This window comes from Bufo gargarizans, chromosome 5 (assembly GCF_014858855.1).
Source record: "Bufo gargarizans isolate SCDJY-AF-19 chromosome 5, ASM1485885v1, whole genome shotgun sequence".
Classification (NCBI taxonomy): domain Eukaryota; kingdom Metazoa; phylum Chordata; class Amphibia; order Anura; family Bufonidae; genus Bufo; species Bufo gargarizans.
In genome coordinates, this window is record NC_058084.1 from 338,818,006 (window position 1) to 338,841,847 (window position 23,842).

Sequence of the window (23,842 nt, forward strand, 5' to 3'; positions counted from 1 at the left end):
AAATCTTCATTAGAAAGCCTGAACGTGTACGGGCAGCCTTCATGGGAATAAGTCCTTGTGCAAATTGCTTCCAAGGGAATGTGTCATCAGAAAATGAACTATTGCATAAATAAAATTTTTAATTTTAACCACCTCCCGACCGCCTAACGCAGGGATGCGTCCTGCGGGCGGCCGGGTTATTCCTCGTTGACATATCGGCGCGTCATCTCGCGAGACGTGAGATTTCCTGTGAACGCGCACTCACAGGAGCGCGCGTTTACAGGATCGCAAGGTAAACGATTTGATCTACATCCTGCCAGCGGCAATCGTTCGCTGGCAGGCTGTAGATGCGATTTATTTTTTTTAACCCCAAAAAGGTATATTAGATGCTGTTTTGTTAACAGTGTCTAATATACCTGCTACCTGGTCCTCAATATCAGATTGTCTGGGGTCCGACACCCGTGTGTGGGTGCCGTCTCCCGTTTCTCTTCCTGCTCGCCATAGACATAGCAGCAGCGAGCAGAAAGAGAGAAGGGAGACGGCACCCACACACGGTGCATGCCTTCTCTTCATACAGCTGATTGGAGGGAGTGCCGGGTGTCAGGCCCCAAACAATCTGATATTGATGACCTATTCTAAAGATAGGTCATCAATAGTAAAAGCCCGGAGAACCTTTTAAACAAAAAACATAACATCCTGCAGTTTTCGCACTGGCCACTAAGCCTAATAATAGGCGCCAATTCTTGGTTTGTACAGATCACTTTACTGCAGTTATCTGCTTATCCGTCATAATATGAACGTAAGTGTGAAAGAAACAATTGTGGATGAAGGTTGTGAGGATGTTGAAACCTTTTGGGTGGAAATTCAGAGGGAAAAAAGTGAAAAAAAAAACAATTCTTGGGGTGATCTATAGGCCCCCCCAATATCACTGAGGAGATAGCAAATCAACTGTATGTGTAAATGGAGCGGGCGGCGCAGGCTGGCACAGTGGGGATTTTAGCTATCTAAACATAGATTGGTAACATGGTTAAGAAAATTCCTCAGCTTTTTGTAGGATAATTTTCTGGGCCAGTTTGTAGAAGTTCCTACTAGACGCGATGCTCTTCTGGATCTAGTCATTTCTAACAATGCAGAGCTTGTGAGAAATGTCACTGTCCATGAAAACCTTGGTAAGGCCTCATGCACACGACCGTATTTTGTTTCCGTGTCCGATCCGTTTATTTTTTGCGGATAGGATGCGGACCCATTCATTTCAATGGGTCCACAAAAAACGCGGACAGCACACCGTATATCAGTATGTCCGTTCCGTTGCTCCGCCAAAAAAATAGTGCATGTCCTATTTTTTTCTAGTTTGCGGACAAGGATAGGCATTATTACAATGGATCCACAAAAAAAACGGATCCGCAAAAAAAAACGGATGCCATACGGAACGTCATCCGTTTTTTTTTGTGGACCACAAAACACATACGGTCGTGTGCATGTAGCCAAACAGTGACCACAATATAATTATATTCCAACTAAACTGTAAGAAACAAACTCAGGTCGGTAGGGCAAAAACACTTAATTTCAAAAAGGTGAATTTCCCAGGGTTGAGGGCTGCACTTCAGGACATAGACTGGGAACAACCATTGTCACATAATGACACTAATGCTAAATGGGAGCGCTTTAAATCTACTTTGGATAAGTATATTGTTAAATACATTCCTAGAGTTAACAAGTGCAAGCGAAGAAAATTAAACCCTACATGGCTTACAAATAGTGTAAAAAGTCCAATAAATGACAAAAAAAAGGGCCTTTAAGAAATACAAATCGGAGGGGTCAGCTGTAGCCTTTAAAAAGTAAAAAGGGTAATAAAATAATCAAAAATACACAATAAAATACAGGTGGCCAAAGTAAGAACAACCCTAAAACATTCTTCAAATTCATAAATGAAAAAAAAAATGGTAATGGGGATCAAGAGAAAGCAGAGCTCCTAAATGGGTTTTTTAGCTCTGTATATACAAAAGAAGAGATGGCATCTCATGAGGGTGGTGCCACAGGTGTAAATGCCTCAAATAAAATACTTACCTGGCTGACTGTAGATATGGTCCTTAATATGCAATTTTTTTTTTTAAAGTGAACAAGGCCCCAGGTTCAGATGGATTACACCATAGAGTTCTAAAGGAGCTCAGTTCAGTTATTTATTTGCCTCTGTTCATTATATTTACAGATTCTTTAATGGCAGGCATTGTACCAGGAGACTGGCGCAAGGCGAATGTGGTGCCCGTTTTCAAAAAGGGTGCTAGGTCTTCATCAAGAAATTATAGAACAGTAAGCTTAACAATGAGGGCCTTCAGCTGGACTACATACAGGATTATGTAACTGTCGTCAATAATAATAAGTGATAGCCAACATGGTTTTACTAAGAACAGAAGCTGTCAAACTAAGGCTACTTTCACACTGGCGTTTTGGCTTTCCGCTTGTGAGATCTGTTCAGGACTTTGCAAAGGCGTTTGATACTGTTCCACACAAACGACTAATGGGTAAATTGAGGTCTATTGGTTTAGAAAACGGGCAACGGGCTTTCCGTTTCTGAGATCTGTTCAGGGCTCTCACACGCGGTCCAAAACAGATCAGTTTGCATTCTAATGGATTCTGAATGGAAAAGGATCCGCTCAGAATGCATCAGTTTGCCTCCGTTCCGTCTCCATTCCGCTCTGGAGGCTGCTTGCAGCATTTTGGTGTCTATCTGACGAAACTGAGCCAAACGGATCCGTTCTGACACACAATGTAAGTCAATGGGAACGGATCCGTTTTCTATGACACAATCTGGCACAATAGAAAACGGATCCGCCCTCCATTGACTTTCAGTGGTGTCAAAGACGGATCCGTCTTGGCTATGTTAAAGATAATACAAACGGATTTATTCTGAACGGATGCAGACGGTTGTATTATCTGAACGGATCCGTCTGTGCAGATCTATGACCGATCCGCACCAAACGCAAATGTGAAAGTAGCCTAACCTGATTTGTTTTTATGAGGAGGTGAGTAGAAGTCTGAACAGAGGGGATTGTCGATTGTCGATATTGTGTTTTTGGACTTTGCAAAGGCGTTTGATACTGTTCCACACAGACGACTAATGGGTAAATTGAGGTCTATTGGTTTAGAAAATCTAATTTGTAATTTTTTATTTTTATTTTTATTTTTATTTTTTTGTTCCAAAAAAATTTATTGGGAAAATTACAAAACATTGACAGCAAATTTTTTCACAACCCCTCAATTCTTAGTGACCCAACCAAATGTAGATAAATATAAATATAGTCAGTTCATCTTTTGGTTGCATTTAGAAAAAACCCTCCCCTCCCTCCCCCCTAATCTGTGGTGCGTCAAAGTAGGACCCCCATAAACAACCCAACATGACCTCAGTTAGTCAATCTTCCAGCCACCCCATATCCCATTCCACTGGTCCTCAACTTCCCTCCATTTATATATAATTTCCTCGTAGTTTTTTACCTTATCGGTTAAATTTATCCATATATTTATATCTGGAGTGGATCGAGCAAACCAGGTCCGACTGATCAGAACTCTAGCCAACATCAATATTCTGCTCAGAAAGATCTTTTGATACTTGTGATTTTTTAATTTGGAAAAGTCGTTAAGCACGAATACGTGTAGTTCAAAAGGAATTTGAATTTTTAGTTTATGAATAATACAATTATTAATGCTTTTCCAGTATTTTACAAGTTCTGGACAAGTCCAAATCATGTGGAGGAAGTCTGCTCCTACAATATCACATTTGGGGCAGTTGGACGTGGCTCTCAACCCGCATTTATTCATCCATAGGGGGGTAATGTATAGTCTATGGGAAATGTAAAATTGTATTAGGACATGGTTAAAGTTCTGGGATACTGAAGTCAGATTCCCAAAAATATTCTCCCACCCTTCTACTCGCAAATGGGGGCAGTCCGCTTCCCATGCTTTTTGTCCTGGTGATTGTGTATCGCTAAACCGTGCCTTAATTAATAACTTATATATATTGGACATCTTAGTTCTAAGAGGTGTACCCCCTACCCAATCATTCAGAAAAGATAAATTATCTATATCCAGCAGACGTTTATCGTCCAAACTGGATAGTACAGATCGCAATTGAAAATACCTAAACCATGAGAGATTTCTTATATTATGTGTCATTTCTGTGAAAGATTTAATTTCTCTATCTTTAACTACCTGTGAAATATATAATATTTTATTCTTCTGCCAAAATGTGTCAGCTGCAATATCATCTAACCTTTGTAAATAGAAATTATGCCAAAGAGGCGTAAATGTGAGTTAACCCCTAACCTTCAACCATGTCCTAGTTGTACCCCACACTTTCAGGAGTAGATTTATAGTCTCTTTATAGCCTTGCTCGTAGCTCTTCAAAAGCCCGGATTCCAACAAGGTAAAAATATTGTTATGAGCGTGGCTAGTTACCAACTTCCCCAGGAGTGCACTGTCCTCTGATTCATAACACCTCAATAGCTGGGCTGCAATAAAATACCCTTTAAAGTAGGGGAGATTTAAACCCCCCCACTCCACTGATTTATACAAGTATTCCAGCTTAATTCGCACTCGCTTTCTTCCCCATATTAAATCATTAATTATTCTTTCCATGAGTTTAAAATGTTTGTCTTGTATCCAAATAGGTGTATTCCTGAGCACGTAAAGAAATTGTGGTAATATCACCATTTTAACTAGTGAAACTCGATCAGCTCTGGATAGGGGAAGTTTCAGCCAGATTCCTATTTTAGCTCTGATCTTTACCATTATGGGGATCAGATTGAGTTGTACAAAATTTTCAACCCGAGGCGATATAGTCAAACCCAAGTATTGATAGATATATATATATATATATATATATATATATAATTTGTAATTGAATACGATCATGAAGACAATTTTCAATCCAAATAGTTGTGGTCAATGGTTCCTACTCTGAATAGTCCCCGATTATAAACGGTGTACCCCAAGGTTCAGTGCTGGGTCCTCTATTATTTAACTTACTAGCTGATGACTCGGCGTTGCTCGGGTATTTATTTATTACGATTTTATATTAAATAACAGTGACTTTCACAGTGGCCACCCCTTTAACAGTGACTTTCACAGTGGCCGCCCCTTTAACAGTGACTTTTACAATGGCTGCCCCTTTAAGGCTACTTTCACACTAGCGTTCGGGCGGATCCGTTCTGAACGGATCCGCTCATATTAATGCAGACGGAGGCTCCGTTCAGTACGGATCCGTCTGCATTAATAACTTTAAAAAAAATCGCAAGTGCGAAAGTAGCCTGCGCGGATCCGTTCAGACTTTCAATGTAAAGTCAATGGGGGACGGATCCGCTTGAAGATTGAGCCACATTGTGGCATCTTCAAACGGATCCGTCCCCATTGACTTACATTGAAAGTCTGGACGGATCCGCACGGATCCGCACGCCTCCGAACGGCCAGGCGGACACCCGAACGCTGCAAGCAGCGTTCAGCTGTCCGCCTGTCCGTGCGGAGGCGAGCGGAGCGGAGGCTGAACGCCGCCAGACTGATGCAGTCTGAGCGGATCCGCCTCCATTCAGACTGCATCAGGGCTGGACGGCTGCGTTCGGGTCCGCTCGTGAGCTCCTTCAAACGGAGCTCACGAACGGAAACCCGAACGCTAGTGTGAAAGTAGCCTAACAGTGACTTTCACAGTGGCCGCCCCTTTAACAGTGACTTTTACAGTGGCCGCCCCTTTAACAGTGACTTTCACAATGGCTGCCCCTTTAACAGTGACAGCCCCTTTAACAGTGACTTTCACAGTGGCCGCCCCTTTAACGGAGCCCCATAAGTGTCATCAACAGATCCCCCATAAGTGTCATCAACAGATCCCCCATCAGTGTAATGCACAAATCCCCCATCAGTGTCATCCACAGATCCCCCATCAGTGTCATCCACAGATCCCCCATCAGTGTCATCCACAGATCCCCCATAACAGTGCGTCATCCACAGATCCCCCATAACAGTGCGTCATCCACAGATCCCCATAACTGTGCGTCATCCACAGATCCCCATAACTGTGCGTCATCCACAGACCACCATTAGTTCAAAACCTACCAAAAGCACACCTTTTGGTTCAAAATATTTTTTTCTTATTTTCCTCCTCAAAAACCTAGGTGCGTCTTATCATCAGGTGCGTCTTATAAAGCGAGAAATACGGTATATAGATTCATTAATAATTAATAGTGCTGTTTCTATTTTTGCAGATGACACCAAACTTTGTAATACAGTCCAGTCTATGGAAGATGTTAATAAGTTACAAGCTGACCTGGACAAACTTACTGTTTGGGCCTCCACTTGGCAAATGAGGTTCAATATAGATAAATGTAAAGTTATGCACTTGGGGCTAATAATCTGCATGCAGCATATGTCCTTGCAGGAGAAAAACTGTGAGAGTCACTTGTTGAGAAGGATCTGGGTGTATTAGTAGATCATAGACTAAATAACAGCATGCAATGCCAGTCAGCTGCCTCTGAGGCCAACAGAATTTTGTCTTGTATTAAAAATGTTGTGGACTCGCGGGACAGGGATGTAATATTGCCACTATACAGAGCGTTGGTGCGGCCTCATCTGGAATATGCAGTTCAGTTCTTGGCACCAGTCCATAGAAAGGATTCACTGCAGCTGGAAAAGTACAGAGGAGAGCAACTAAACTTAGTTATGAGCAAAGATTAAATGAACTGAATTTGTTTAGCCTTGAAAAAAGACGTCTAAGGCTACTTTCACACTGGCTTTCCGTTTGTGAGATCCGTTCAGGGCCCTCATAAGCGGCGCAAAACGGATCAGTTTTGCCCTAATGCATTCTGAATGGATAAGGATCAGTTTGCCTCCGTTCCGCATTCATTGCGCTCTGACGCCTGACGATGCGGAGGTAAACGGATCCGTCCTGACACACAATGTAAGTCAATTGGGATGGATCTGTTTTCACTGACACAATAGAAAACGTATCCGTCCCCCATTGACTTTCAATGGTGTTCAAGACGGATCCGTTTTGGCTATGTTACAGATAATACAAATGGATCCTTCTGAACGGATGCAGACGGTTGTATTATCTGAACGGAAGCGTTTGTGCAGATCCATGACGGATCCGCACCAAACGCGAGTGTGAAAGTAGCCTAAGGGGGGTCATGATTAACCTGTACAAATATATAAACGGACCATGCAAAAAATATCAAGGAAAGCTATTCTGTGTTAAACCCCCTCAAAAAACAAGGGGCCACTCCCTACACCTGGAGACAAGAAGACTCAGTTATAAGAGGCGACAAGCATTCATTACAGTAAGGGCTCGTTCACACAAACGTGTGCTGCCCTTTGCCGTATTGCGGATCCGCAATACACGGGCACCGTTCCGTGTGCATTCACTTCGATGGGTCCGCAAATCTGGAGATGCGGAACGGAAGCACGGAACGGAACACTACTGAAGCACTACGGAGTGCTTCCTGGGGTTCCGTTCCGTACCTCCGCACCGCAAAAAGATAGAACATGCTCTATCTTTTTGCGGAACGGAGGCATCGCTGACCCATTCAAGTGAATGGGTCCACGATCTCCATGCGGCGGCCCCACGGACGGTGCCTGTGCATTGTGGACCGCAGTTTGCGGTCCACAGCACGGGCTTCACACGTTCGTGTGAACGAGCCCTAAGGGCTGTGAATCTCTGGAATAGCCGCAGGAGCTGGTCACAGCAAATACAGGAGATGGAGGTATGTGGGGGTATCTTAGCACCTCTCAGGCTGTGTTCACACTCCGTAGATAGTTTAGTGGTAGGACCCATGCCACGCTGAGATACCTTGACGGTGGTGCAAAAGGGCTCCGTTGTGTTCCTGCCTGGAATACATTGGCTAAAGTCTCAGTTCTAAACATCAGCCTGAGGGATTGGGCACTACTGTCAGTTGCATATCATTGTGGTGCACCTTTCGCAGTGATTTAAATACAGGAGATTCTTCTTTGAAAAATTTAAGGAGCGTCCTGATTGGTTGGAATTGGTGACTCCTGCACTGGTCTCTTGCATTAGCGCTGATGCGTCTCCACAAGGTTTTCCGGGAGACGTTACTGTGCCTGCATGTAGACAGTAAGATTTCCGAGCTCGGGCATCATCTTGCTGGGGAATACTTACAACTTATTTTATTTGTCTTTGGTTTGTTAAAAGAAGGTCCAGACCCTGGTGGGGTACACGGCTCTGGGACCCATTTTCAAGACGGTGTATATTAGGAAGTATGGGAGCTCAATCAGCCAACATCAGATTTGTATATATAGGTTTACAGCTTACAGCGCCTGTTACCCATGTTACCCCTTCTTCTCTTTCGTAGGGGAAAAGGCATCAGAATGACAGAACCTGTGTACTTAAGTCCGTCTTTTGATAACATCCTTCCAGGATACATTTTCTTGCAGGTAACGCTCACATACTTTTAATATTGTACTAGACCTAGCATTCCCCCTTTAGACATTTGTGGCATATCTACAGGGTCCACCATAGATGCCTGATAGTTGGGGTCCAAACATTGGAACTTCCACTTGGCTCCATGCACACGACCGGATTTATTTTGCGATCTGCAAATCACAGATCCGCAGTGCATGCGTATTTTGCAGATCCATGCATTCTGGACAGCAAAATGGATACGGTCATGTGCATGAGGGCCTAAGTGGAAGATCCAAATGGCACGCGACCATATTTTCCAGTTTGCAAATTGCGGTTCCGCAAAATACCAATACCGTCTGTGTTGCATCCACAATTTTGGTGGATCCATTGATTTCAGTGGGTCTGTCGTCCGCATTTTGTAGACATATTTAATCTTTTTGTGGAATGAGCATATAGATGCGGAAAGCGCATGGATGATCCTTGTGCTTTCCGCATCCGTATGTCCATTCTGCAAAAGGATACTACTACATGTCCTGTACCTGGCCGCAAAATCCGGATCCGCCGACCCATCACAATACGACCGTATTTGGGTTCCGCAAATTGCCGATCTGTAAAATCCAGATAAGGCCCCAATATACGGTCGCGTGCATGAGGTCTTATTGGGAGGAATGGGATCAGGCCTAGCTTGAAGAACTGGGGGTCAGGGGACTCCTCTTCTTGTGATAGGTGGGATCCCGGAGGAGGGACCGATTACATATTTATTGCACTACCTGTCTAAGGTGTGAAATTCTTTTAGGTTTCATATATTCAGATAAAAAAAATGTATATATGCCCAAATTAAAGACACCCCCTGAATCATCCCGACATGATGCAAGTGCTGTGCTCAGCAGTCAGGTGTCTTCATACTTCAGCCCCCCTCCCCTCACCGCATGCAGCCTCTCAATGAGAAAGACATTGCAGCCGCATCCCCCTCCTCCCTTTCTTCCATCTACTATATTACTCTAGGGGTCTGAAGATGATTCTCCACATGCACAGAGAGCCTCCAGGCGGGGAAAGGGGAATTACGGGTTTCTAGTACAGTCATATGTGCCAAAAACTAAAGGGGTCAATTAGGGTAATAATGGAAATCGGCAAGAGGGATTTTAAATTCTTTTTTCAATCCTATATCTGTTCATAGAACTTACCGTCTGCGGTTGTCAGCCATGTTTTGAATCCTCAACCTGGTGAACGGGTGTTGGATATGTGTGCTGCTCCTGGAGGGAAGACCACTCACATTGCCACCCTCATGAATGACCAGGTAATCTGTGCTCTAAGGGGAGTAGGTCCACATCCATATAGGAATCCCAATTACTGTGGGTCACAAAGGAGAAGGAATTATGAATCTGTTGAATATTTGCTGATTGATAGAGGTGTTGAAATTCCTTATGATATGATATATGTAATATGTGTAACAGCAGGTCTTTCACCACCCACATAGCTGATGGCCTCTCTTGTCTGCACGCCATCTTCCACCTTTTCTGGCTTGTTTTGGATTTTGCATGTCTTTCCGCATTCTTTTCATTTTTCCTGTTTCCGTATCTAAAACAAGTCTGTGTAGTGCAGGGATCAGCAACCTCCGTCACTCCAGCTGTTGTGAAACTACAACTCCCACCATGTTCCTTTCACTTCTGTGGGTGTTCAGAGAACAGCCAATCAAGTATGCATGATGGGAGATGTAGTTTCACAACACCTGGAGCGCCGGAGGTTGCTGATCCCTGGTGTAGTGTGACGAGCCAGCATATTACATAGCAAATGGAAGTTCCTTTGACCCCTTCTGTAGAGTAGCCAATGGATTTGTCATCAGACAGAGCTTTAAAGTGCAAAAAAATCCCCAAAAGTAACACAAATCCAAATATTTTGTATCCTTCTATTTGTGAATACCCACATAATAAACAAAATACGTAAATCATATCATCTAAGCTAAATAATGAATGGCATAAAAAAGGGAATTGCTTTTTTGTGCATTCCCCCAGCTGAACAAAATCACATGCAGCGCGATTGGAAAGTCTTCACATCCTTTCAGTTTTTTCAGATGTTGCATCGTTCTGTTAAAGTAGAAACAAATCAAGTTTTCCCCATCATTCTGCCCTCAATATCCCATAAAGTGACAACAGAATGTTCGAAATCTTTGCAAATGTATTGGGATTACAGATTGTGGGAAATCCACCTGCGCTAGCGTTGTATAAGTGGTCGACCTACCTAAAGGGAAGGTCCGCTGCTCGGTATTCTATTTAGGTCCTGTTGTCCCCCTAAATTGGAATGATATATACTACAAACGTATATCGCCCGTATGGTATGAGATACCGGCGCTGGGTGTCGGACTTAATAGCGCTCCCAATATAGAGCTTTAAGGTTCTTTACTAGTTCTCCCTTTTCGTTGTAGGGCCTGTAGTCTGAAGGGTGTACTAAAATTGCCCTGTCAGTGTCCAATATAAAAAATAGGAGTATTCTCAGATACTTGTAGGAGTACTGATGTTGCTCTGTGCAGTCAATTACCTGCTTGAGGTCTTCTGTGGACTTAGGAGTTGCCGTCCTTATTTCCTGCTACTTGGTATTCCTCTCTGTTGGGATGCTGCAGAGAGCATCCTCTTCGTTCACCTCCTGACACCAGCGCTGCTCCGGCCGGCAGCACGCGCCGTGCGGGGGAACCTGTGAGAAACCACTATTAGTGACGTCAATGTGGAAGATACCTAAGCCTCCGTAGGTCAAAAAGCATCCGACGCATTTCAGAGCCTGCCGGGCTCCTTCGTCAGGGATCTGCAGCATCCCAACAGAGAGGAATACCAAGTAGCAGGAGATGAGGACGGCAACTCCTAAGTCCACAGAAGACCTCAAGCAGGTAATTGACTGCACAGAGCAACATCAGTGTACACTTTTATGTTTATCGCAGTACTCTTACAAGTATCTGAGAATACTCCTATTTTTTATATTGGACACTGACAGGGCAATTTTAGTACACCCTTCAGACTACAGGCCCTACAACGAAAAGGGAGAACTAGTAAAGAACCTTAAAGCTCTATATTGGGAGCGCTATTAAGTCCGACACCCAGCGCCGGTATCTCATATCACCCATACGGGCGATATACGTTTGTAGTATTAAGATTACAGCCTCCAGTCTTCTTCTGGATAGGAGAGCCCACTCTATCATAAAGCCCAGATTGGTGGAGTGCTGCAGTGATGGTTGACCTTTTGGAAGTTTCTCCCATCTTTTCACAGGCTCTTTGGAGCTCAGCCTGAGTGACCATTGGGTTCTCAGTCACTTTGGAGTCCTGGTTGGTCCAAACCTCTTCCATTGAATTATGGAGGCCTCTGTGCTCTTTCAGAACTTTCAGTGAAGCAGAAAAAAATGTTTTTGTCCCCTTCTCCAGATCTGTGCCTCCACACAATCCTGTCTCTGAGCTCTACAGGCAGTTCTTTCTTCCTCATGGCTTGGTTTTTGCTCTGATATGCATTGTCAGCTGTGAGACCTTATATAGACAGCGCTGTGTCTTTTCAAATCTGGTCCAATCAGCTGAGTTTACCACAGGTGACTCCAATCAAGGTGTAGAAACATCTCAAAGATGATCAAGAGAAATGGGAGGTCCCTAGAGATACATTTCTTAGTTTCATAGCAAACGGTCTGAATTCTTACATTCATGCAAAATTTTTGTTTTTCCTTTTTAAATGTGCAAACATTTCTAAAATTCTGTTTTAATTTTTTGTATTAAGGGGAATCATGGGTAAAGTTGATTTTTTTTATTTTAATTTTAGCACAAGGCCACAACTTAACAAAACGTCAAAAAGTGAAAGGGTCTGAAGAGGTTCTGAATGCACTGTATATATTTTTTAAAGCCGGGGAAAAGACGATTTGGTAAATCTCACGAGAACAGGCTACGTGATCGAGTACTATACAAACAATGAAACAAATAAGCATTATTAGCATTGCCATGACCCAAAAAGCCTGAACTATTAAAATACAAATGTATTTATCCAGTATGGTGAATGCCGTAATGTGAAAAAATAAATAAAAAAATTGATGTTTTCTTTTGTAGTTTCACCTCCCAAAAAATTTCATAAAAAGTGATCAAAAAGTCATACACACTGCACAATCGGATCAACAAAGTACAGATTTCCCTGCAAAAAAAAAATAGCCCTCACACAGCTCCATAGCAATAACTATAAAAAAAAAAAGTTATGGGGTTCAGAATATTGCGATGCAAAGAAAAAAATATTTTTCCCCCAAAGTTTTTCAGTATTTATTCAGTTTTTCTTTTCAGTATTAAAGCATAAGAAAACCTATTTAAATGGAGTATCGCTGTAACATGAAGAATGAAGGTAACAGGTCAGTTTTAGCACATAGGAAACGGCGTAAAAACAAAACCCATAAGACTGTGGCGGAATTGCGTTTGTTTTCCAATTTTACCCCATTTCTATTTTTTCCCCCCAGCTTCCCACTACATTGCATGCAATAGTAAATAGTACCATTAGAAAGTACAACTTGTCCCACAAAAAACAAGCCTTCTAATGGCTATGTGAATAGAAAAATAAAAATGTTATGACTTTGGGAAAGCATAGAGTGAAAAACAAAAATGCAAAAAATGGAAAGGGTTAATGGAGATGTGGAGTTGTAACTGGTTGTTGTGACCTCCTCTCCTCCAGTCTGCTGGGTCCCGATGGAGGCTTATTGTGTCTTTGCAGTATTTGTAATATAGACCCTTCTTAACCCCACGGTGACTGTCTCCTCTGAGAATACCCTGGTAATTTATTCACTGTTTTACATACACAATGACTAAATCAGGGTGAATGTTCCCATACTAACGCAGTCATCTGTCTAAATATACCTCCATGTCCCCGTGATCCCTGCGGTTTGGTAAAGCTGCACACTAAATAATTAGCGGAGTTTATTTGTGGTGATTATATCCTTATGAAAAACAGCAATTAACATTTTACTGGATAGCGCAGCGTGCAGTTATTGTTTTGCTGAGCTCATTTCATCCACGTCGTGTCTCCTCAGCCAGGCCGATAATGAGGTAAGCGTACGGTATTCAGTCGCTGCGGTGAGCCAGTTAACCATTTGCAAGCACATCCTGATTTATGATTTTAAGAAATTTTTCTTTTAGCCTATAACTGTCTCTTTTATCTGCCTTTTTTTTTTTTGTTTGCTCCATCCCATAGTAACATAGTTTGTAAAGCTGAAAAAAAGACATACGTCCATCAGGTTCAGCCTGTTATCCTGCATAGTACACATGAATGCATTAAATTTTGTAATATACTGTGTTTTTCGCTTTTTTAAGACGCGTTTTTTTTGCGGGGAAAAATTGCAGTTTGTCTTATAAAGCAAATACTAGTGAGTGCTTCCATTATAGACTAGTATGCAGTAGGTGCAGGCAGCGGTGACTGCAGAACTGCGCTTCCTGGTCTTCTTCATCCACCATGACGGCTACCATAGAGATTGACCCTTGTCCTCTATAGGGGCAGGAACACAGAGTTTAAAATGCCACCACCCACTCTCATCCTCCGTTTTTTTCTGTCCCTTTGGAGCACCTACACAGAGCACCTCCTGTGGGAGGTATTGTTTTTAGTGGAATTGTTCGGTACCTGGTTCGGATGGAAAGGTATGGTTCCTATCTCCCTCTGCCCTCCTGCAGTAGATTCCAACGCTGGGCAGAGGTGTAGCACACGAGGGAACTCGTCCCGGTTATCGGGGGCCTGCTTTCCCTCCATGACCTCTGTGAGGAAGCAGGCCGGCATCGATACCTGCTGCAGGTCCAGCGCGCAGGCACTTCCGGGTGGGGGCGGAGCTAGGCAGCAGTGGAGAGCGCGCGCGACAACGAATGACGTCAGACGCTGCACGGAGCATGAAAGAGCGGCATGTTCGAATTGCTCCTACCTCCACTGTGAGTCCTCTTCAGCTCCAGGAGACATGTCTGCTCCAGATACCCCAGCAAGCCACATGAAATCGACGGATCATCCCTCGGCCACTCCAACAGTGAGTTACCCTGTGGGGAATAAGAAACAAATGTTTCTTTTTCTAATGCCTGTCTAATGCATAGTTGCTCCTCTCTTATAGGGACAGAAACGCAAGATGTGCTACTTGTGCTAAAAGGCTACAGGAAGGTTATACTAAAAAACTCTGTCAGCCTTGTATTAATGATCTGGTAAAAGAGGAGCAGCCGTCTATCCTCATGGATGTTAAGTCCATGATACAGAGCGAAATTAAGTCCTCCTTGGCCTTGCTTAAGTCTGTTTCTTTACCTCCGCCCAAAAAAAAATGAATATCAATTCCATCCTCCTCTGATGCTGAGGACATGGACTTGGGTGCCTCCGCCTCAAGACAAATTGATGATGACGACAACTTGTCTGAGGGTGAAATTGTGGAGGATGCAAGGAAATTTTACTTTTCATCTGAAGACATTGACGACCTATTGGGAGCCGTACGGGCTACTATGGGCTTCGAGGATGTCCAAAAGCCCAAATCGGTTCAGGACGAAATGTTTGGGGGATTAAGAACAAAGAAATCTAAAGTCTTTCCCGTAAACGAAAACATAAGGGACATGATCCTAGACGAATAGAGTGATCCTGAAAAGAGGCTGGGAGTCTCTAGAGAATTTAAACAAAGATTGTTGTTTGACCAGGCTGAAACAAAAATCTTTAACGAAACACCAAAAATCGACGTTCAGGTCGCAAAGGTGGTAAAAAAGACTTCCCTCCCATTTGAGGACTCTTCACAATTATCTGAACCAATGGAGAGGAAAGCCGATTCTCTGCTACGTACATTTTGGTAGACTTCCATGTTTGATATTAAGACCAACATATCAGCGACATCAGTTGCCAGAACTATGTATATCTGGCTTAATGAGCTTGAGAATCACTTAAAAAACAAGACTCCCAGAAATCCTAGGTTCCATCCCCCTTCTTAGATCCGCCACTGCCTTTTTAGCTGACGCCTCAGCGGAATCTGTCAGATTCGCCGTGAAGGACGCAGATCTATCAAACACTGTGAGAAGGGCGCTATGGGTTAAGGGGGAGGTGACAGAACATCGAAAGCCAAACTATTTTCCATTGCCTTCTCTGGAGAGTATGTGTTCGTGCCTGTTCTCGACACAATCTTGGAAAAGGCAGCGGACACAAAAAATGGGTTCCCAGAAGAGAAAAAGAAAAAAAACCTTTCGTCCCTACTCCTCCCAGTCAAAATCCTATAGAGGTAAAGGGAAGACGGGTCGATGGAGTTATCCAAAAGGAGGCAAAGGCAGGGGTTTCCTCCTCAATCCCCAAAATAAACAGTCCGATAAGCAATGACGCCAGCGTCGGGGGAAGATTGAGGAATTTTCTAACTCCATGGCAGAAAGTGACCCAAAATCCCTAGGCCCTAAATATAATCCAAAGCGGATACTGCATAGAATTTTCCTCAATACCCCCAAAAAGATTCCAGGTGACATCCCACAGCCCAAGACTAGACTTAAAAACTTCAGGCATCATAACAGAGGTCCCCAAGCCAGAAAGGGGGAGGGGTTTTTACTCAAGACTATTCCTGGTCCAAAAAACTGACGGATCCTACTGTACCATCATAAACCTCAAAGAATTAAACAGGCACATAACTTACCAAAAATTCAAGATGGAGTCGATTGCGTCCATAATTCCCCTAATCAAAAAAGGGGCATACATCGACCTCAAGGACGCATACTATCATGTCCCCATAAATCAAAAATCTCAAACCTACCTCAGGTTCGCACTAAAAGATCAGAAAGGCATAATAAATCATTTCCAATTCACAGCGTTGCCCTTCAGCATTTCATCTGCCCCAAGGGTAATTATAATAGAAATGATAGCATTTTTCAGACTAGAGGGTCTAAAAATTTTCCCTTATTTAGACGACTTCCTCATTGTAGGAGAGTCTTCGCTGATAACATCCAGACTGACCGACTACGTCATACAGGAGATGTCAAAACTGGGCTGGTTAATAAACACAAAATAGTCTTGTTTAATACCGGACACAAAAATAAAATTGCTGGGAGTTTTGCTAAACTCAAGTTCCCAGTCTCATCCCTCCCACTAGAAAAGCTCGAAGCTTTCAGGGAAAGGATACAAAAATTCCAGGCTCAGAAAAAGTGCTCGATAAGAGAAGCCATGAGCATACTGGGGTTAATGACATCGTGTATTACCACCGTAGCTTGGGCCCAAGCCCACTCCAGAACGACACAAACCTGGATACTGCGGAATTGGGACGGAGAGCAATCCTCCTTGGACAGAAAACTATCAATTCCTCACCATGTAAAACTAGACCTAAATTGGTGGAAGGAAAGAAAGAACCTATTAAATTGCGTAACCTGAGAGACAGTCCCAGAGGTCCAAATCATAACGGACGCAAGCGGTCAGGGATGGGGTGCGAAAGTGGACTCCTCAAACTGGCAAGGCAAATGGTCAGACGAAGTAAAAACCAGATAGTCAAATTACAAAGAGCTGAGAGCCATGTGGGAAACCATAAAAGTATCTCACAACCTACTACTCAAAAAACATCTGAAAGTATTTTCAGACAATACAACAACGGTAGCCTACCTAAAACACCAGGGGGGAGGGGGGGCACGAAATCTCCAGGTCTAAAGAAGCTAGCAGAACAAATCTTTCGATGGGCAGAAGAAAATGTTCTTTCATTACAGCCATCCATTTGAAAGGCTCAGAAAATATAGGAGCCGACTACCTCAGCAGGAAGACTCTAGACCCCGGAGAGTGGTCTTTGTCCCAGGAAGCCTTTCTGAAAATCTGCAAGAAATGGGGAACCCCCCAAATAGACCTGTTTGCGTCAAAACAAAATGCAAAAGTACTACTAAATCCCAGAGACCATCCTTGCGCAATGGACGCTTTCTCCATCAAGTGGATGTGGGATTTAGCGTACACTTTTCCTCCCTGGGCTCTAATTCCCAGAGTCTTGCAAAAAATATCGAGGGATCTCGTAACAGTAATACTGGTAGTCCCATACTGGCCCAAGAGAAGCTGGTTCTCCATCCTAAAGGGGCTGGCCATGGAGGATCCATGGGAAATTCCATCCCAAGCGAACCTTTTATCTCAAGGTCCAATCATACATCAGAACCCCAGCCTGTTCAGACTATCGGCATGGATCTTGAGGGCGAAATGTTAAGAAAGCAAGGGCCTTTCAGGAAAGGTTATCAATACTCTGAAATCAAGCCGTAAAAAAGTCACCACGGATATTTATCTTAAAATATGGAAATAATACTGCTCCTTGCTAGGGGATGCCTCTCCCAATAAATCTCCCCCTTGCATTCTGAAAATTTTTGATTTTCTCCAAAGGGGCCTGGACATAGGACTTAAACCAAGTACGTTAAAAGTACAAATATCCACATTGGGAGCTTTCTATGACTCTGACCTATCCAGCCACCAATGGATTAGGAGGTTCATACGAGCGGCGTCCAGAATAAGACCGTCCCTTACCCCGAGGGTACCACAATGGGACTTAAATCTAGTATTGCGAGGACTGACTAAAGCCCCCATTCACGCCTTTGTCAGACATCTCTATCAAACACCTGTCGTATAAAGACGGCATTTTAATCGCCATTACATCGGCCAGACGCTTAGGGGAAATCCAGGCCCTATCCTGCCGAGAACCCTACCTTTCGGTATTTCCAGACAGAATAGTACTTAAATTAGATCCGGGTTTCCTTCCCTAAGGTGGTGTCAAACTTCCACAGAGACCAGGAAATCATTCTGCCATCCTTCCCTACAGAACGTTCTTAGCCCAGATGAGACACAATTCCATCTCCTGGACGTAAGAGAGGCCATTATCCTGTATCTGACAGTCACCCAAGATTTTAGGAAAGATGATAACCTCCTAGTTCAGTTTGCAGGGCAGAACAAAGGGGAAAAAGTTTCCAAGGCCTCTATCGGGCGCTGGATTAAATCTACTATCTCGTGCTGTTACTCCATGGAAGGTCTGTCTAGCCTGACCAACATTAGAGCCCATTCCACTAGGGCAATGGCATCCTCTTGGGCAGAGAAGGCTGGCATTTCCATAGATACCATCTGCAAAGCTGCTACCTGGTCAAGTATAATGACGTTCATAAAACACTATCGTATTAATGTTTCGGCTGGTGCAGACTTGACCTTTGGTCAAAAAATTCTGCAAGCTGCTATTTCCCCCCCTACCAAGTAATCTGGTAGTTCTCTATGGTAGCCGTCATGGTGGATGATAAGGAAAACCGTAATTAGACTTACTGGTAATTTTGTTTCCTTGAATCCACCATGACGGCTCGGATATTCCCACCAAGAATAAATTTAAAGTTTAGAGTATGACGGAATACTCAAAATGTGTGTATATATATATATATATATATATATATATATATCTAGCTGTCTGTACATGTAGAGATAAGCTTTTATATTATATACACTTAGGTTGCACCCACCTTGGTAATTTGTAAACACGGAGGGTGAGAGTGGGTGGTGGCCGTTTAAACTCTGTGTTCCTGCCCCTATAGAGGACAAGGGTCAATCTCTATGGTAGCCGTCATGGTGGATTCAAGGAAACAAAATTACCGGTAAGTCTAATTACGGTTTTTCTCCTCTAAATCTAGGAGTGTCTTATAAAGTGAAAAATATGGGATCTCTTTAGGAGAGAACAGAGCTTTTTTTTCACCTTTCAGCAGTTTTCTTCTGTTCATGTTCTCTGTAAAGGTTCCGAAACGTCTTCAGTCACCAAGAAACGTAAATCAGTACATAGAAGACAGGGAAGAGGGGGATGCAGCTTCAGTGTATGTGTGTCTGCATGCTATAAGAGGGGGAAGGAGTAATGGAGAGAAATCCTAATGACTAAGAGTGCTGAGCATAGCAGTAGCAGCACATTGGGAATATCCTGTCCACTCAGCAGGCATCAAGGGAGGCCGAGCGAAAAAAACAAAAAACATGCTACACACACAATTCCTGGCTGCTGTATTCCAGGTACTTAAAGATTGTGTTCTACAGGTCAGGCCCCATAATGCCTTCATTTACAAGAACCTAGTGGCAGACCACTATTAGCACATATAGACAGTGCAGTGACTGATTTGGTACAACAGGTTATCAGATTCTGTATGTAGAAATGCAACTAGTTGTAATTCCGGTAAAGATGGCGGTTCTGTTCCTTAGGGAGAAGTCATTGCCATGGACAAAATAGCCAACAAAGTGGAAAAAATAAGGCAGAATGTGGCTGGGCTAATGCTCGATAGCGTCCAGGCGTACTGTTATAACAGTACCAAGGCGGTGACACATGACACAAGTGACAGTAGCCAAGGTAAGCGGGTGTACTACAGGCTCTGGGCATCCACTGTATTCCACATGCGAGCATTATAAATGCTTTTTTACACAAGCGAGTCTATTGCAGGAATCATGCTCTGTGTGTGAGTGTGATCCTCCGTTCAGGACTTGCAGGAGCTCACGGCATTATCATGATTTATAATGCTGTGTGCCTCTGTATGACCTTACTTCTACAAGGCCACACTGACAGCTTTATGTCACTATGATTCTGTATCAGTAAGGTCATGCAGAGGCACAGAGCATTATAAATCAGTATAATGCCGTGTGCTCCTTCATGTCCAGAATGGAGGATCACGGAGCGTGCTTCCAGCAATGGACTCGCCCATGTGAAACAGCCCTAAAAGTTCCCCTTCAGTGTCTTACAATTTGTCTGTGTGATACAGTTTACTTTTTAGGTACGGCTCCTCCATTCCCCCCAGAGTCCTTCGATCGTGTACTTTTAGATGCCCCATGCAGTGGAATGGGACAGAGACCTAACATGGCCTGTGCTTTATCACTGAGGGAGCTAACGTCTTATCCACCTCTGCAGAGGAAACTCTTCAGCACGGTAAGTCTTCATGTCTGCTGGAGCCGTCTCCTGTGCATCTGGAGTTGTGCTGGAAGTTGTCATTGGCCAGAAGACGTCATCACTTGCATCGGGGAAAGATGTAATTCTTTGTGTCATGAAATATGTCATCCCTTGCGTCGGGGGAGGACGTCGTCCCTTGCGCGCCAGGGAGGGCGTCGTCCCTTGCGCCTCGGGGGAGGACGACGTCCCTTGCGCGTCGGGGGAGGACGTCGTCCCTTGCGCTTCGGGGGAGGACGTCGTCCCTTGCGCGTCGGGGGAGGACGTCGTCCCTTGCGCGTCGGGGGAGGACGTCGTCCCTTGCGCGTCGGGGGAGGACGTCGTCCCTTGCGCGTCGGGGGAGGACGTCGTCCCTTGCGCGTCGGGGGAGGACGTCGTCCCTTGCGCGTCGGGGGAGGACGTCGCCCCTTGCGCGTCGGGGGAGGACGTCTCTTGCGCGTCGGGCGAGGATTTCATTCCTTGCATGATCATAAAGCTGAAGGACTTTTACTCAGTACTAATATAATCACACATAATTTAAAGAAATGGGAAAAAGTTGCTTTCACTGTATCAAATTTTTATTCCATGAATGTTTTTTTTTCCAGGCGGTTTCATTGTTAAAACCTGGTGGTACACTGGTTTATAGCACATGCACCATAACTTTATCTGAAAATGAAGAACAAGTGGCCTGGGCCCTAAAGACTTTCCCCTGCCTCCAGCTTCAAACACAGGTAGCACAACATTGTATTCGTAAAAAAATATAAATAAATTGGTTTTACTCCAAAGTGTTTAAGAAGACAGCAAGGACTGTCAGATTCTGATGGACTTACAATGGAGTCTGTCATGGTTAGCATCATTTTGACTGTAAAAATAGTGCTGTATACAGAGCTATCCTTCTTGTCCCATCGGTCGATGCTCCGACACAGATGTGAGCAGAGTGTAAAAGAACAGAGGGATGCATAGGGAAGGGGTGAGGAATATGCCTTGCAATGGTGTACATGTTGCTAGGATTTGCCACCAATGTCAGGTTCAGGTGCCACAGTTGCAGAAAAAGCAGTCTGATGGTGAACCTTTTACAGACCGAGTGCCCAAACTGCAACCGAAAACCCACTTATTTATCGCAAAGTGCCAACCTAGAAATTTACCCTGAATACCAATACAGTATATCTTCCATATACTTTATCATTTAGCTATAATAGCCTGCCTACATTCAGTGCGCTGCCTGTGCCGTTCATAGTGCGCCCTACGCTGATGAATGGCAGGAAAAGTCTAAGGCATATTGGTACACCATAGACTTTTTCCAGGGCGTCGGTGCCCACTAAGAGGGCTCTGAGTGCCGCCTCTGGCACCCTTGCCATAGGTTCGCCACCACTGCTCTAGGTGTAACACCCCCGTTGCTCCTGTAGGCTCATTTGCATACGAACATGGGACCAACACAGATGCCTTCAGGTGCAGGTTTCCCTTATGTCTTGTCCACCTCACTGAGGTGGTCGCACACGTTCAGTTTAAATCTTCAACTGCCACCAGCCCTGTCTTTTATAAGAAGCTGCAACAGAAAAGACACATCCCCTGAGCTATGATAGGGAGAGAGCTAAAGCAGAAAGGGCACACCCCACTTATCTGACAGCTTGAAATAAATCTAGCAGAACAGTTGGAACAATGGATGGGGAGATCTCTGGATCCATGTGAGGTACAGGGCTGGTTCTAGCTGCTGTTAGAAAGAGATTGTCCTCTACTATTGTATATCTGATTTTCATTTTTTTACTTCAACCATGGCATAACCTGAGCCTTGGGAGATCATTGACCCCCAGATACCTCTGCAACCGCTTATCGTAAGGGAATAGAAGAACCTGGCAGAACGGTTCTGCAGAACCCATACATCCTACTATGAATGTAATGGAAAGCCTTGCTTGTCTTGGTGTTTGTGATCACAAAGCTTGATGATCTTGTGCAGGAGCCGCACATCGGAGGAGAAGGTATGGCCGGCGCAGGACTGTCCCCTGATCAGCTGCAGCTCCTGCAGAGGTTTGATCCGTCCCTGGCAGTGCTGTGGGACTCTGACATCAACGATGGGACTTGTGAAGATAAGGAGCGGACTCTGCTAGCCAACACGGACACCATCGGGTTCTTTATTGCAAAATTTATTAAAAATAGTTAATTTATTTACTTATTTTTTCTTCTTTTTTTTGGGTGTTTGGGACTGTATGCCGCGTGGATGAAGCGATGCATTCCTCAGGTGGCGGATTCCTTGCTGTCTCCGTGTTGCCATGACAGCAAATTAATATCTCTGTTGCCATAGAAGCAGACAGTCTGCCAGCTGTTCATTCTGCAGTCCGCAGGTTAAAGGAATTACCGGGGCTTTATAAGGCCCGGTTATTTCTGTGCACATTAGTAAAACGTGTCCAAGGGATTTGTCAAGGACAAAGCTTAATTCAGTTTTTAACATATATACACTGTTTACATTGCCGCGTAAATCTCCGTCCTCGTACTGCCTGTGAATGGAATAATACTACAGATCATCCAAGAGCAACTACAACAGCCACTACCTATAAAAAGGCATTTTTTTAGTTTAACGTAAATCATGTTTTTAGATTCAACGTTCAGTCCTGATTCATTTCATGATATATCTTTATAGTGGTTGGAGCTCCATTTTTCTCATACCAGGCTCCCAGTCCTCTGCCTAGCCATAGCATGAAGTGATGTCAACATTCTGGCCACCTGCAGCCACCACTAGAGGGAGCTCAGGACGCTTACTGCATAAAGTCTTATTATTAAGTTCAGTGTATAAACAGTATACAGGAATCTCCTAAGCTCCACCTAGTGGTAGATGCAGGTTGCCAGAATTTTGTGTTTTAAGCAGTAGATATGGTATCAGAAAAATGGAGCTCTGACTACTATAACAAGGTATTTAAGGAGTTGTGTCATCTGAGTCATTGGTGGCATATTGCTATGATATGCCACCAATGTCATATACAGTCAGGTCCATAAATATTGGGACATCGACACAATTCTAACATTTTTGGCTCTATACACCACCACAATGGATTTGAAATGAAACACACTAGATGTGCTTTAACTGCAGACTGTCAGCTTTAATTTGAGGTTATTTACATCCAAATCAGGTGAACGGTGTAGGAATTCCAACAGTTTGCATATGTGCCTCCCACTTGTTAAGGAACCAAAAGTAATGGGACGATTGGCTTCTCAGCTGTTCCATGGCCAGATGTGTGTTATTCCCTCATTATCCAAATTACAATGAGCAGACAAAAGGTCCAGAGTTCATTTCAAGTGTGCTATTTACATTTGGAATATGTTGCTGTCAACTCTCAAGATGAGATCCAAAGAGCTGTCACTATCAGTGAAGCAAGCCATTATTAGGCTGAAAAAAACAAGACAAACCCATCAGAGAGATGGCAAAAACATTAGGCGTGGCCACAACAACTGTTTGGAACATTCTTAAAAAGAAGGAACGCACCGGTGAGCTCAGCAACACCAAAAGACCCGGAAGACCACAGAAAACAACTGTGGTGGATGACCGGAGAATTCTTTCCCTGGTGAAGAAAACGCCCTTCACAACAGTTGGCCAGATCAAGAACACT

At 43.8% G+C, this 23,842-nt stretch overlaps 1 protein-coding gene across 2 annotated transcripts in view; it reads left to right on the forward strand.

The window, feature by feature from the left end:
* The window catches only part of LOC122939090 (tRNA (cytosine(72)-C(5))-methyltransferase NSUN6-like), a 58,860-nt gene extending 36,455 nt beyond the window's left edge, over positions 1–22,405 (forward strand). For both annotated transcript variants that reach the window (XM_044295063.1, XM_044295064.1), the window contains exons 7-12: positions 8,328–8,409; positions 9,555–9,674; positions 19,532–19,676; positions 20,095–20,246; positions 20,849–20,974; positions 22,198–22,405. In XM_044295063.1, the coding sequence (XP_044150998.1) occupies positions 8,328–8,409; positions 9,555–9,674; positions 19,532–19,676; positions 20,095–20,246; positions 20,849–20,974; positions 22,198–22,401 (829 nt within the window). In that variant the 3' untranslated portion in view covers positions 22,402–22,405. The remainder of the gene's footprint in view (positions 1–8,327; positions 8,410–9,554; positions 9,675–19,531; positions 19,677–20,094; positions 20,247–20,848; positions 20,975–22,197) is intronic.
* Positions 22,406–23,842: the final 1,437 nt, after the last annotated feature.